The 15245-nt window shown below is 41.4% G+C and overlaps 1 protein-coding gene across 3 annotated transcripts; it reads left to right on the forward strand.

Moving 5' to 3' along the window:
- Positions 1-1404: 1404 nt before the first annotated feature.
- On the forward strand, positions 1405-15045 carry LOC118858353 (C-C motif chemokine 3-like). 3 transcript variants are annotated; one of them, XM_036768850.1, is made up of 4 exons: positions 1405-1494; positions 12406-12584; positions 12658-12772; positions 14770-15045. In XM_036768850.1, the coding sequence occupies exons 2-4, from the start codon at positions 12503-12505 to the stop codon at positions 14864-14866; spliced, it is 294 nt and encodes a 97-aa protein (XP_036624745.1). In that variant the 5' UTR covers positions 1405-1494; positions 12406-12502; the 3' UTR covers positions 14867-15045. The 3 variants fall into 3 exon arrangements, with proteins under 3 accessions (XP_036624745.1, XP_036624746.1, XP_036624747.1); XM_036768851.1 differs by lacking the exon at positions 1405-1494 and adding an exon at positions 3107-3194; XM_036768852.1 differs by lacking the exon at positions 1405-1494 and adding an exon at positions 3314-3333.
- Positions 15046-15245: the final 200 nt, after the last annotated feature.

The following is a 15245-nucleotide window of genomic DNA, read 5'->3' on the forward strand; positions in this document are numbered from 1 at the left end:
CCATCTTCCTACTTTTCCCTGCAACCCTCTGCTGTGGATTCCTGTTCTTTCCCTCCCCACAAGCCCATGGGAATTATTCTGACTGGAATCTCCTCCCCTGCCTGGTTCTTTCTACTTTCTCACAAGTCAACTCACAGGTCTGGTACATCGATTTCTCATGCTTGTACAAAGGGGAACAAGGGGCTCTCTCCCCAACCCAGTAGCATGGGATCTAGAGTTTAGAATGGGGAAAGCTTGGATTGTTTATTCAAAAATGAACTGGGTGCTTTAGAGGGAACTGCAAGCTTGACATGAGTTAAGACAAAGTATGTGTGATCTTGGGCAAGTCACTTAACCCCAATTGCCCTGCCTACCCGCCTCCAAAAAACCAAACCAAAACAAAAAAGACAAAGGAGGTAGAATAACTAAAGCCATCTTTGGCTACTTTAAGAGAGACAATGTCCAGGATTCGTGTCTTCCTATGTACTTTGCTTTACTCAGACAGTATCTAGGATACTGTATTATTTCTAGACATCATATTTTAGTTTAGGGAGGGTATCGATAAACTAGACGGTGTCCAGAGTAGGGCAGATTTCTCAGAGGACTGGGGATTTCCATGTAGGAATCAGCTGAAAAAAAAATTAGGGCTATATTTTGGAAAAGAGAGAACTTAGGATATGGTAGCTGTATTCATATATTAGAAAGACTACTTTGGAAGTAAAATTAAATTTTTTCTGATTAGCTCTAGAGGGTAGAGCCAAGTCAACAAGCATTGATGAAACAGGCACTATGCTAAATGCTGGGTGAAAAAGAACCAGATTTAGGCTCAAATAAGGAAAATTTCTCATGTATTTATAGGGGCCCTGGTGTCTATGAATCTGGAAATCATCTGGTTGATTTATTTCCAAAATCTTGAAAAGAAATATTATGGGTTTAAAATCCTACTAAAAATAACTGGAATGGAAAGTAACTGGAAAATATTTGGGAATCTACCTACAAAAATATCTATGGGAATTATGTGAATATAAGTACAAAACACTCATTACAGAAATAAAGACATCTGAATAATTGGAGAGACATTAACTGCTAATTGTTGGGCTATGTTGGTAATGATAATGACAATGCTACCTAAATTAATTTACATATTTAGTAATATACCAAGCAAATTACCAAAGAGCTGCTTTATAGATATAACAAATGATAACATTTACCTAGAGGAACAAAAAAGCAAGAATCTCAAAAGAAAAAAAGAAGTGAGAAGAAGAGGCCGTAGCCATACCAGATCTCACATTGTATTTCAAAGCAGTAATCAGAAAAAACTATTTGGTATTGGTTAGAAAACATGCGAAAGTTGATCAGTAGGACAGATCGGGAACATGAGATCCTGAAGCAAATGAACATAGTGGCACAATATTTGCTTAACCTAAATAGCCAACCCTGAGTTAAATCTCAAGTCCTGAGATAAGGACTGACTACTGCTGGGATTCTCAAAAGAAGAGATGCAAGCCGTCAATGGTTAGTGGGGGAATTTGTTTTGTTGGACTATGTATATTTGTTATGAGGGTTTTCCTTTTGTTAATGATTTAATGGGGTGGGGGAGAAATGATTAATGCTAATGAGCAAACATAAAAACAAACGAGCAAACATAACACCCAACGCTTCCCCCCAGCCATGTAAAAATGTTCCAAATCACCAATAATCGTAGAAATGCAAACTCGGACAGCTTTGGAGTTCTCCCTAATAAGTATCAGATTTTCAAAGATGACCAAAAATGTAAATGATAATGATTGTAAAAAGGTGAGCATGATTGATGGAGCTCTGAAATGTGGCCCATTTCAGAGCAGCACCAAGGAGAATGAGCATGTGGGTCCTGGAGAATTTCTGCTCTAAAGTCACAGGCTGTTCTCCAGCTCAGCCAACCATGGAAGGAAAGCAAGTCCTGGCTGGGGAGTCTGTGGAAGAAGTATGACCTACTCAGGATAAAACTGGAAGGCAGGTGGAGGCTAGATGCGGATTTGGTTTGCTTGACTCTACTTATTTCTACAGGGAAGGACTTTGTGTGTACATGTTGAGACTTAAATGACAATGATACTAGAAAAAAAAAGGAAAAAAAGCATGGCAATGAATCATCTAAAAATACAAGAAAAGAGCAAAAGAAAGGCCATGAGAGTGCAAGGACAGCAAAGGCAGGATTGGAACTATCATGTAAAATTTGAAATTTATCAAAATAGCAACATGCTAAACATAGAAAAGATTTTAGGTTTCAGATGGAATCCTCTGTCTGTCTCTGTGTCTCTGTCTCTGTCTCTCATTCTCTGTGTCTCTGTATCTGTCTCTGTCTCTGCCTCTCTGTTTCTATATCTGTCTGTCTCTGTCTCTCTTTCTCTGTGTCTCTGTATCTGTCTCTGTCTCCCTTTCTCTGTATCTGTCTGTCTGTCTCTGTCTCTCTTTCTGTGTCTCTATGTCTGTCTCTGTCTTTGTTTTCTCTGTATTTGTCTCTTGTAGTTAGTTAAAAAGCACTTTCTCTGTACCTAGAATTGTGAGAAGGACTGGAAATAACAAAGAAAGGTCAAAACAGTGCCTGCCCTTACATTCTCTCTCTATGAAAATAAGGAGGTACATACAAGGTATAGACAGAGTAAGTGGAGGTACTAACTAGAATTGGTTCTTTGTTCAGGGAAGCGTTCATGCTGCTTAAGTTCACAATAATGAAAAGGAAAGTTAAAAAATGAAAATAAAGTTAGTGGGTTAGATTAGCTGTTCTGTGAGGTCCTGTTCAGCTCTGTCAGCTAATCTGCCCACTTAATGGCCATTTCTAGTGGTTTTATCCTGAGTAGGTCATACTTCTTCCACAGACTCCCCAGCCAGGACTTGCTTTCCTTCCATGGTTGGCTGAGCTGGAGAACAGCCTGTGATTTTAGAACAGGAATTCTCCAGGACCCACACACTCATTCTCCTTTTTAGCAGGGGAGGAGAGGGAATCTGCCAACAAGCTAATCAAATGTCCTGATCTTGCCCTGGGCATCTGGTGGCTTCCCAAGTTGGGCAGAGTTCTTGGTGTGGGGGGTGGGACATCTAGAAATCTGGGAGTTATAAGATTTGTAGAACTGGGAGGGACGTCGGCAATCACATACACTCTGGAGCCTTCAACATTCACCTCACTTGGCTTTTTTGGAAAGAGTGCCAGCTTCCAAGTGTTTCTCAATCAAAGTCTGGTCAGTGGTCCCAACCCTCTCTGTAAATAAAAGGTGGAGGTTTGGGGACTTTGGGTTGTGGGCAAAGGGCTATCATTGTATTTGCTTTAGAAAATGCTGGCTTTCTCTATCTGGAGAGATTTCAGGGAGAAGTAGGAGGGTAAGGGTAGGAGAATGACATGGGGCTTTGGGAAGAAAGGGGAACTTTGAAGGGAAGAGAAGGATAGAGAGTGTGGTATAGTGGAAGAAGGATGAAGTTTGTAGTTGGAGGAGCTGGCATCTGAATATGAGATGTTTGGCATTCTAACACATAACCTGTTTTTTCTCTGAATTTATGCTTTGATTTTTGACAGAGTACTTAAGTTATTTTAGTATGTAAAAGGGGGAATGTTGACAGAGCAGTCCCCAGTCAAGCATGAGAACTTGCAAGGTCTTTGTGTGGTATTTCTTTGTGAAACATGTGGGCATGCCCACTGGTACTCATGGAACTCCTGCTTGGTTCCCAATGACTGGGGCTATGTCCAAGATGATTGGTTGAATGAGACTTAGAAGGGTGGATTTTGTCTTCAGGAGCTGCGCCTCTCTCTCTTTTCTGTAAAATTGATCTGACAGATCAGCAGTCTCTTTTTTGGACTTCCTTTTTGTCTTTTCCAGTCCAAAAAAATTACTGCATACCATAGAGTGAGCCTGATCCTAGGGAGAGATGTCTGTGCCTTTTCCTCCTCCAGGACCTAGACATGGGGGCTTTGGGGCAGATGTACATGGGAGTTGACCATGTACTTGTTGGTGGCTTGAGAAGAGAGATCCTGAGAGTGAACTTTCTAGCTGCCAAGAGATCGACGGCAACTGTATGATTTCCTACAGAAGCACATGGCTGAGGCCACATATGTGCAGTTAGTTCATGTTGGTGGACTCCAAACTCTTGTGTGGAGGAGGGGAGATTTTGAACTCCTTAGGCAATGTGGCACTAGAATCTCATCTTTTAACCAGAAAAGACATTTCCCAGGTGGTGCCAATCTAGGCTGTCTCATGCTCAAATTGGAGAGTTCCTGTGTTTGAAGTTTGGGAGTTATACTTCTAGAGGGCAAAGGAGTCTTCCTGATGTAGTGATGTTCTTGGAGAAAGAAGAAAATTAACCAATCCTCAATATAGGTCCTGACCAGTACCTTACTTGGAGAATGAAGCCACCTTATTGGGGGTTGGGGGGAGGTAAGAAATCTGAAGCTTGCCACCAAACAATCCTCCCACATTATTACAGGGAGTTATTCAGCAGCCCTAAAGTGTGTGTGTGTGTGTGTGTGTGTGTGTGTGTGTGCATGCATGTATGGGAATCCAAATCACAGAGTGGCACTAAGAGTCTGGGAGGGACAATATCCATTTCTGTGGAAGACTACAGAGCTACCAAAATGCCAAAGGGGAATTGATAGACTAGTTGACTACTCCCTCTGCTTCTGCAAGTCTTTTGAGTGCCTTTTGCATTTCTCTACCTGTTCATGGATTTCTGCAAGTCCTTTGCAACCTTTGCATTTTTTTTCTGTGTTGAAATAACCTCTTTCTAACACCCAATATCCATATCCTAGCTTTGAGTGGTCACGTAGGGAAACAGTTTTTCATCAACCAAAATACAGGACTAAGCCATCGCCTTTTGCTGCTAATAGAAATACCTGATAAAGAAAAATGGAGGATATTCTGGCACAGAATAGCTGCCTTTCCTCCTTAGCTTATCATTTGTCCTGGATCAAATTCATTTGCATGTTAAGCCAGAGATGATTTTGGGAGTATTGAACCCTAAGTTAGACGATTATGTCAAATATAACTGAGGGCTTTGATTTCTACTCGGGCAGGAGTCAAAAAAGATTTAATCTTATCCTGGGGGCACTCTGCAAGGTTTTTGTTAGCTGAGTGTGTTCCTAAGGAGCTATCAGTCTGCCCTTTTCCAGAAAACATCCTGGCAAACTGAAGCAGAAATGGCATGAGGGCCTCTGAAGAAGTAATTCCAATGAATAGTAGCAGAGAGCAATGCCCTGAAGAGATGACATGTTCAGAAGCTGCCAAAACACATAACACCTCATGAAGAACAGCAGGGACCAGCAAAGTAATGTGCCTAATGGAGATACCAAGAGACCAGAAGAGAAACACACCAGTGGACACCATGTACCAGTCATCACTAAATATCAATGGGGACCAGCAGAACCTGCTGGACCGCTGTGGGGAGATAGGCCCAGCAGAAGCACTACACCGAATGGGGAGCAAGTCTAGTGGAAGTAACTTGATGAGATCTCCAGAAGACACTATCGGTTATACAGAGCAGGAGGTATAAGTTGCCTCTCCACAAGAGGCCAGCCACATGTGTTTTCCACATGTGTGTGCCCCTTATACAGGATCACTATTCACACTTGCTCTCTTTACTGATGGCATGTGGATTTACGGGAGAGTGTACACTGAGCTTATGGAAGGAATGTTCTATTAGAAAGTTCTTGCTGTCTCATTTTATTAAGTAGCTTTTCTTTGAACTGATGAACTCTCTGGCTGATGAAAAAAAAGTAAATGCATTGCTGGGAAATCATAAGCTGTGGTTTTGAGTAGATGCAGCTCCACAGAAAACCTTAAACCTGAGACAGGAGTACTCAGGGTATTACACTTGCATAAGAGGTGGGGACCTCTTTTACTCACTTTTGGGGAAAGTTATATTCAAAATATCTTGGGAAATTTTCCTGGAGTATATTCAGGTCAGAGCAATGAGTCAAAGATAAAGAAAAACATCCTTTTTTTTCTTTTTGGCAGGGGGGTAGAATTAGAAGAAGTTTGTACAAGTCCACAAGGCTTTGAGGGGACCCTGGGCCTGGTGTTTCAATACATATATTAACATCTTTCATTTTTTTTATTTGCATTGACACTTTCTTTTTACAGCATCTTCATTTATGAATAAACCTATTCTTTCATCTGTTCTGGACTGTGGAAGATCTGTGTTCAAATCCAGACTCAGACACTTATTAGTTGTGTGACTTGGGGAAAGTCACTTAACCTCTGTCTGCCCAAATTTCCTCAGCTGTAAAATGGGGATAATAATAATAGCACCTACCTTTCACGAGGTTGTTATGTGGATCAAATTAGATAATATTTGCAAAGCGCTTGGTACACATTAGGTGTTTAATAAATGTTTGTTCCCCTTTCTTTCCGCCACGCCCATATGAATTTCACTATTATTTTTTCTAGCTCTGAAAAACAGAACAATCCTTTGGTAGTTTGATTGGAATAGCACTGATTAAATGAATTAATAGAGATATTATTGGCTTTTTAATATTATATTATATATTATTATATTGGCTTGATCTACCCATGAACAATTAATGTTTCTCTAATAATTTAGATCTGTTTTAATTTCTTCAAAGACTATTTTATTTTTTAATTCATATAATTCATGTATATATCTTGGTAGATACATTCTTCAGTAGTTTATACTTTCTGTAGTTATTTTGAATGGAATTGCTACCTCTTTCTGCTTGGTTTTGTTGGTAATATAAAGAAATACTGATGATTTATGTGGATTAATTTTATATCCTGAAATTTGATGAATTTGTTAATTATTTTAGTTAATTTTTGGTTGACTCTTACGAGTTTTCTAAATAAATCATTATATCATCTGCAAAAAGCAATAATTTTCTTTTTTCATTTTTCTTTATTGTCTTAATGCTGTAGCTAGCATTTCTAGGACTATATTAGATAGTGGCGGTGATATTGGGCATGTTTACTTTATCCCTCATCTTACCGGAAAGACTTCTAGCTTTTCTCCATTAGATATAATGTTTCTCCTTGGTTTTAGAAAGATATAGCTTACTTTATTAAGGAAGGATCTATTTATTCTTATTCTTTCTAGTATTTTTTTTAAAGAGAGAAACAGGTATTAGATTTCATCGAATTCTTTTCAGCACCCATTGATATCATGTGGTTTTTAAGATTGATATTAGTAACATGATTGATTATATTTATAGTTTTCTTTATATTGACCTAACTTTACATTCCCAACATAAATCCAACTTGGTCATAGGGGATAATCTTTCTAACATGCTGTTGTAGCCTATTTGTGATATTTTTTGAATTTCTTGAATATTCATTAGGGATATTGATCTATAATCTTCTTTCTCTGTCTTGTCCCTCTCTTGTTTGGGTATTGAGACTGTATTTGTATCATGGAAGGAGATTGTAAAGGGGCCTTCTTTTAATATATTGCATGGAATATGTGAAATGTTTGAATTAATTGTTCTTTGAAAGTTTGGTAGAATTCATTTGTGAATTCATCTGGGTTCTGGAATTTTTCTTTGGGAATTTATGGCTTGTTCAATTTCTTTTTTTCTGATATAGGACTATTTAATCTATTACTTCTTTTGTTAAGCTGGCCATTTTATATTTTTGTAGGTGTAATGTGGGTCTAGCACATGTGCATCTTGCTAAGATGTTATCTCTAAATGGAGAATACTGTGTGGACATTCTGTAATTGGTTCTGGATGGTCTATCACATAGTCGAGAGGAGTTTTTTTTCTTTCCAATGACTGTGTAGCCAATAATTGTCAGCATCTATGAAAGGGACTAATTGACTCAACTCCTCTATCTTTGGCTCTGTTGCTATATTTGTGAAGAAGTGAGATAATTCCTTCACTCATAGGATCTTCACTTACAATGAGAACTTGTAGTGAGAAAAAAGACCTTGAGGTCTCCTCTCCTCTTTGAGGTCCTGTGGCCCCAAGAAATGGGCCCGGACCCTTTGCCTTTTTGTTTGTTCTTTTCACATCTAAGTATAGGGAATGGAGTCTCCAGACTTAAGAGTGACAAAAGCTGAGAGTGCAAGCCATAGGAATCTGGGAATCTAGGAATCTTTGTCAGATATTGTAGCCAGCCCAGCACAAAATACACAGAATGATCATCTGGAACAATCTTTATTACTCCATCCTAGCAAAACCCAGCATGAATGCCACAAATGGATATAATCTTGATGGGAATAATACTGAAATGTTAGAGGAAAGATTTGTAGTTTATTCTGTCTATATCTTTGAAGTAAATATTCCTTTGGAAAATGTATCTCATATTAAATGATTTTTTTTTCATATTTACAATAAAACTTTTATTTAAAAACAGAACCACTCCTCTACTTCTCTTACTTGCTTTTCCAAATCCTTTTTGAGCTCTTCTGTGGCCTGAGACCAATTTAAATTTTTCTTGGAGGCTTTTAATGTAGGCTCTTTGACTTTGTTGGCTTCTTCTGGCTGTATGTTTTGATCTTCTTTGTCATCAAAAAAAGATTCTATAGTCTGAGTCCATTTTCACTGCCTGTTCATGTTCCCAGCCAACTACTTGACCCTTGAGCTTTTTGTCAGGGTATGACTACTTTTAGAGTAGAGAGTACTTTGTCCCAAGTTTTAGGGGCCAAGCACTGCTGTTTTCAGAGCTACTTCTACTCCACCATCACTGCAAGCTCTGCCACAGCAGCATTCCTCCTCCCCCAAGAACCGCCAACCAGGACTACTATCCAGATCCAAGCAGGGCAAAGCAAGAGAATCTGTCTCCGCACCAGCAAAGTGCTCCTTGCACTTCTGCTCTGATCCTCCTCTTGATTCCTTCCACCGTGTGACCCAGAGACTTGGGAAGCAGCTGATGCTGGAGCTCTGGAAGCAGCCATAGGAGCTTCCTGGTGCTGCAGCCACCACCACCACCATGCCACCTCCGCCAGCCCCAGGCCTAGGGCCAGACCGCCTTCACCCCCTTACAGCAGTTTTCCCACTAACCTGCTCCATGGTCTTTGGCGTTTGTGCGTTGAGAAGTCTGGTAAATGCCACAGCTCAATGATTCATGGCCCTCAGGCCTGCTCTTCCCAACTCCCAGTCTGGTTGGTCCTGGTGAGGCTCACACTGGGTTGCCTTCCACTCCCAGCATGGTGCAATAGACCCTTCCCAGTGACCATCCAGGCAGTCCTGGGCTGGAGACCTGCTTTCCTCTGCTATTTTGTGGGTTCTGCAGCTCTAGAATTTGTTCAGAGCCATTTTTACAGGTGTTTGAAGGGATTTGGGGGAGAGCTTAAGCAAGTCCCTGCTTTCCAGCCACCATCTTGGCTCTGGCCCCTCATATTACATGATTAAATGGATATGGGTTACTTGTCACTGGCCTCCTAAAGTTAGTAGGAACACTAATGAGGTCTTGAGCCAATGGCAGAGAAAAGAAATGCCCACAACCCCACTCAAGGTACATTAGTACCCTAAGAGGGAGATGTAACAGGTGTGCCCCTGAGAGAGAACCGAGTCATGTAAATATTTATACACTTCCTTTAAACAATCAGATTTATTAGCGTATATTTGGGTGAAATGTTTCTGATAACTTCCTTTATTTCCTCTTGAATTGTTGTGAACTCTTGTTTTTAAAATTTTTACGTGAACAATTTGGTTTTCCTTTCTTTATAAAACAATCAGATTGGTTATTTGTTATCTGCTTTATTAGTGTTTTAAAAGCTCCTAGACTCAACAATTCCTTGTTTTTGACTTTCAATCTTATTAATCTCTTAATTTTTAGAATTTCTGCTTGGTTGTTTAGTTGGGATCTTGAAATTTGTTGTTGCTCAAAAATTTTTTTAAAGTTGTGTTCTTAATTCATTGATCTTTTCTTCTTCTCTTTACTGATAAGAAAACATTTAGAGACAACAATTTGCCCCTAGTAACTGCTTTAGCTTCATCTCATAAGTTTTAGTGTATTGTCTCATTATTTCTTTTATGACTTTTTCTGATTTGTCTTTTGATCTCTCAGTTCTTTTGGATTATATTACTTAGTTTCTTAATTATATTAAATCTTAATTAAAACTATTTTAAAGTTCTTTCCTCAAGAGCCCTGTATTAGATATAATTCAGATCCTGTATCCACTGTGCTACCAAGCTATCTCCTATGGATCCCATATGTATTTGACTCTATCAGGAATATTCTCTACATATGTTCCATCTGTCCACTGATTTTATATATACTCGTGGGAAAGTGTATTCCAGGTTTATAGGGGGGAAGTGTTTTATTGATGACTGAAAAACAAACAAAACAAAAAACCAATGTCATTTCATCAATTGCCTTTGCTTTGAGCTAATTTTTGCAATTCCCCCCTTTCCTTCAAAACTCAGCATATTACCTCACACATGAGGTCTTTGCTGATGCCTCTGGCTGCTGGTGCCTTCACCCTGGAAATCACTTGAGTTTCTTTTAAATATAACTCTTTATGTGCATGTTCTCTCCCCTGCTAGAACACAAACTCCTTGAGGTCAGGACCTGTTTCGCTTTTGTCTTTGTGTTCTCCACATTTAGTCCAGTGCCTATGTAGAATCTGTTCTTAATAAATGCCTATTGTTTGATCAAACCCAATGGAATGAACCTCTAAGGGTGAAATTTCAGATACCATGACATTCTGCAGGGGTCTGGGAAAGAGACTTTTGGATAGGGAGGGACTTGCTACTCTTCAAATCATGTAACTGAAACCATCTCTCCACTCCACCTATCTATTAGGTTGGCCCTCATACTGGAATTGGACCCACTGGGTTTCTAAGGAGGGTGGATTTTACATATGTTTAATGAAATGTTGCTCAGATGGGACCTTCATAGAAACCATGGGCCAACTGGTTTTTTTCATTGATTAGCTCTATAAGAAAAAAAGGAACTTATTCAATTTAGGGACATTTCTTAAGCACCTACCTAGTGCCAGGTGTTGGGGGGAAGGGAAGGAATGGTGGGATAGAAATAAAGTTTTATTCCCACAGAGCATAGAGGATCCAGATTAGAAATTGATTGAATCCCTCAATGATTGGAATCCAGGTTGAAAAGGAAACACATCTCCTTTCCTTGCTCAGTCTTTTGCTTCATGCCGAGACACAACTGGAATGAATTTCTACAGATCTTGATGGCTGACCTTACTAGGTATTATAATTTTCTCATTTATTAGGAAATGGATTTAATGACAGAACAGTAAAAGAGGAAATGGTCTGTCTGAGAGGCAGCCTGGCATGGTAGATAGATAGTTTGTGTGAAGGCCCCTGGAGACTTACCTCTGACCTATCCTGGCTGTGTGACCCAGGCAAGCCCTTTAATTTCTCAAAGCCCTTGGGCAATTTTCTAGGACCACAAGTTAGAGAGAAGCTACCGATCTCCTTTGGAAGAGGGATCAGCTGGTGGGGAACAGGGTTTGTTCATGAGCAGCTGGGGGTTCAGTATCCCTAGGATGGGTGGAGTTTAAGGTGATAGGAGCATGCCAACTCTCCAGAAATAGCTCAGGCAGAGTAACAATGAGAGGTCTATTGAGGGAACTGGGTGAGTTCCAAGTCATTCTTCAACGTCCAACTTCATAGCAAGTGGTCATGTAGCATCATGTGAGTGGTCATGTAGCATCATGTGAGTGGTCATGTAGCATCATGTGAGTGGTCATGTAGCATCATGTGAGGCCCCAGGTGGGTGGCCTTGTTCTGCCCCAGGGAATCTGGGACCTGGTTTAGGAGATAAGAGGTGGTGTTGGTGCCAGGAGGGCCTATCCCTTGTGTGGAATCTAGGGAGGTGGGGTAGTGACCTAGGCACCTCATGGCAAGCTCAGGAAGGGCCTGGGGTTATCTGAGTGAGGTCTGGTCCTCACTCTTTTCTGCATCTGCTGCTCTGCCTGGTTTCAGCTTCACAGAACAAGATGGTCATTCCAGGACAAGCTCATCACTTCTAAACGCTTCACCAGGCTGCTAACCCAAGCCTTGATTAACATCACCTTTCTCAGCCTTCTCTCCCCTCTGATTGGAAGGTTGGAGGGAGGGCATATCAAACTTCTGCTAAGGCCTTCCTTTAGAGAGGACAGACATTGGACTATAAGATCCTCACTTACCTTTGCATCTGCTGTCCTGCTTGGTTTCAAATCCGTGAAATAATTTCTCCTCTGGTGTTTCACCTCTCTCCTCACCCCATCCCATGTTCCCCACCTTTTCTGCCTCATTTTGTGTGTTGTCCTCCTCCCCCCTTTAGATTGTAAGCTCCTTGAGATCAGGGACTGTCATAGTAGGTGCTTAATAAATGTTTATTGGATTGGATTGTTGCAGTGGCCTGGGGGGCTCTGTTTCCCAAAGCCCCGCTTCCTCTCTAACCCAGGCCTGTTATCTTATTTTTAAAGCGACCTGCTCAAATAAAGAATCCAATTACTACAAATATTGATTTCTCTTCCTTTCTCTTGCCATCCCCACAGAGCTCACCCAGAGCAGGGTCCTGGTCACTAAAGAATCAAGGGCAAGGGCAAACCGAACACTCCTCCACTTTGGCTTGGCTCCAAGCTTCTCCTCGTCATGACCATGAGGGTTTTGGTGGCTGCCTTCTCCTTCCTCCTCTTTCTCTCTGGCTTCTGCTTGGTGATGTCAGTTGAGCAAGGTAAGTTCACTTTCTTTTTCTAGTTGCTTTGAGGCCCCTCTCATGGGTCCTCATTCAGTTCATTCCTTCACAGCCGACTCAATTGACTTCACCTTCTGCTGCAGCAACTTCATCAACCATCGGATCCCACAATCTCTCATCATCGGTTTTGTTAGGACTAGCTCCCAGTGCCCCAAGCCTGGAGTTTTGTGAGTACTTCATGTGCTGACTTTCTCTGAAAAGACGAGAGGAGATGGGGTGATGTGCAAGAGAGGGGAGAGCAGCCCCTGGAAAAGGCTGAGAATCTCCAAGGAATCCAAGGGGGGAGAAGATTTAGACTTGTATTTCATGATCCTGTCCCATAGGACTAGGAGCAATGGGTAAAAATTTCAGAGAGGCAGATTTAGGATCAATGTTAGGGGGAAGAACCCCACAATTCCCTTAGGATCATGGCTCTAGAGCTGGGAGGGACCTTAGAGACCATGAAGTCCAACACCCTGATTTTACAAATAAGGCAATGGAGACCCAGAGAATTAAAGATCTTGTCAGTGTCACACAGGTGGTAAACATTAAAGCTGGGAGGTGAGCCCTGTCTCTCTGACTCCTGTCCCACTCATTGCTTTGGCCTCTGTACCACAGCATCTCCTAAATTTGGAATGGTCGTGGGTTCTCCTATACCAGACATTGTCAGCCAGAGGCTGTCTAACCATTTGTGCTGGGATGCTGTGGATGGGAATCTGGTTTCTATACAGGCTAGACTAGATGGCTTCTGAGATTCCTTTCCCTTCTGATATTCTGGAACTCAGGAAGTTTCTGGCCTCCTTACCCTACTGAAAAAGATTTGACCCTAGGGAGGCAATGTGGAAGACTGGAAACAGTACTGAATTCGGAGTCAAAAGTTGTTTAGTCATTTTCCATTTTGTTCAACTCTTTGTGACCCTATTTGGGGTTTTCTTGGCAGAGATACTGGAATGGCTCACCATTTCCGTCTCCAACTTATTTGACAGATGAGGAAACTGAGGCAAACAGGGTTAAGTGACTCGCCTAGTGTCACACAACTAATAAGTGTCTGAGGCTGGATTTGAACTCAAGTCTTTGGAACTCCAGACCTGGCACTCTATCCAAAGTGCCACCTAATTGCCTGGGAGTGGGTTCAAATCCCAGTTCTGCCATTTATTACCTTTATGACCTCCTTGGACATCTCCTTTTACTTTCTTTGGACCTTTTAGACTTTATGGCCTTCTATGGTCCCTTCTATACATCTATAATTATTGGACAGGATGGCTCTGACCTCTCTTCCAGTTCTAAATTGATAATTCTATGATCATAAATTATACTTACGTATAGTGTTATAATTATAAATATTTTAAATATTTATTTTAATATTTATTGCTATAATGCAATATAATGCAATAGTATAATAACATATACAATATATAATATACATAATATATATAATATAATGAAAAATACACACCAATTATTCACATTACAGGTCACAGGTCAACTAACTTTTAGGGAAGAGCCATCTCTCATTTCTCAGAAGCCTTGAGATTATTCGGGGTGGGGTGTAGCAGCGGCACCTGGAATGGGAGAAAAATGGGGCTCCCTTGAAAGTCCTTGCCCTGATAGGGAAACCAGGCACATTTCCCAAGCATTGGGGAATCCTCCAAAACCTCAGAGTGTGGATACATGGGAGGGATGGGGGATAGGACTGAGAGACAGAGGGGACTCTGGAGATCATCCAGGCCAATCCCTTCACTTAATTGAGAAAGAAACTGAGGGCCCAAGAGCTGATGGAGGCTTTCTACAATCCCACAAGGATAGTCTTTTGGTTCTAGAGGTAGGGCTCTTTGCAGGACACCACAATGCTCCTGCGGGTAGTTATAGTAGGGAAGATTGTGTGGTGGCAGAAGATGGTTTGGAGATGTTGGCTCTGCTCTGAGACCTCCCAGCAGATTGGGATGAGCTAGCTGGGAATCTCCTTCCTGTACTGGACCTGTTGGATTCTGGTAGGAGCTGTTCCCATTGAAGGTTGAGAGAAACACCCCAGGGAGAATACCCAGGAGATGCTACAGAGGGAGGGGCTCACAGCCCTGGGGAGATGAGGGCAAGGTCAGGGTGCAGAGAGGGAGAAATAAAAAAAGAAGGGCATTTCATTTCAGCAGCTTCTCTGAATAGACTCCATCTGCTTTTCAATCCTTAGGTTTGAAACCAAACAAGGAGTGAAAATCTGTGCCAATCCAGCTGTCCACTGGGTCCAGAGGTATATGAAAAGCCTGGGGGTACAGGGTGGCAGGTGACAGAGGACAAGGAAAGTCAGCTGGAGCCCTCCTGTGTCCTTTGGCTAGTGCTGACTTGGTCCTGGCCCCCAGGGCTGTAGGCAGCCTCAAACCTGTTATTTCCACCCCAGAGGGATGGATGGAAATGGGTCAAGCTGCTGCCACAATTAGGGGGAGAATAAAAGCCTTTGAAAGCAAAACTCTCCATTGGTTTTCCTGGGGATGTGGAATGAATGGATTTTACTTCTCTTTCCTACTTTCCTGGACCAATCCATATCAGAGACGCCTCGCCAATCACGCGGGGGACAGGGAGACTGGGACAGGCAGAAGGCTCAGGTTTATGATGAGAAGCTGGCATCTTCCCACTTTCTGTTCTTCTCCAGATCTGTCTTTGTCTTTC

Source organism: Trichosurus vulpecula, chromosome 7 (genome assembly GCF_011100635.1).
Source record: "Trichosurus vulpecula isolate mTriVul1 chromosome 7, mTriVul1.pri, whole genome shotgun sequence".
Classification (NCBI taxonomy): domain Eukaryota; kingdom Metazoa; phylum Chordata; class Mammalia; order Diprotodontia; family Phalangeridae; genus Trichosurus; species Trichosurus vulpecula.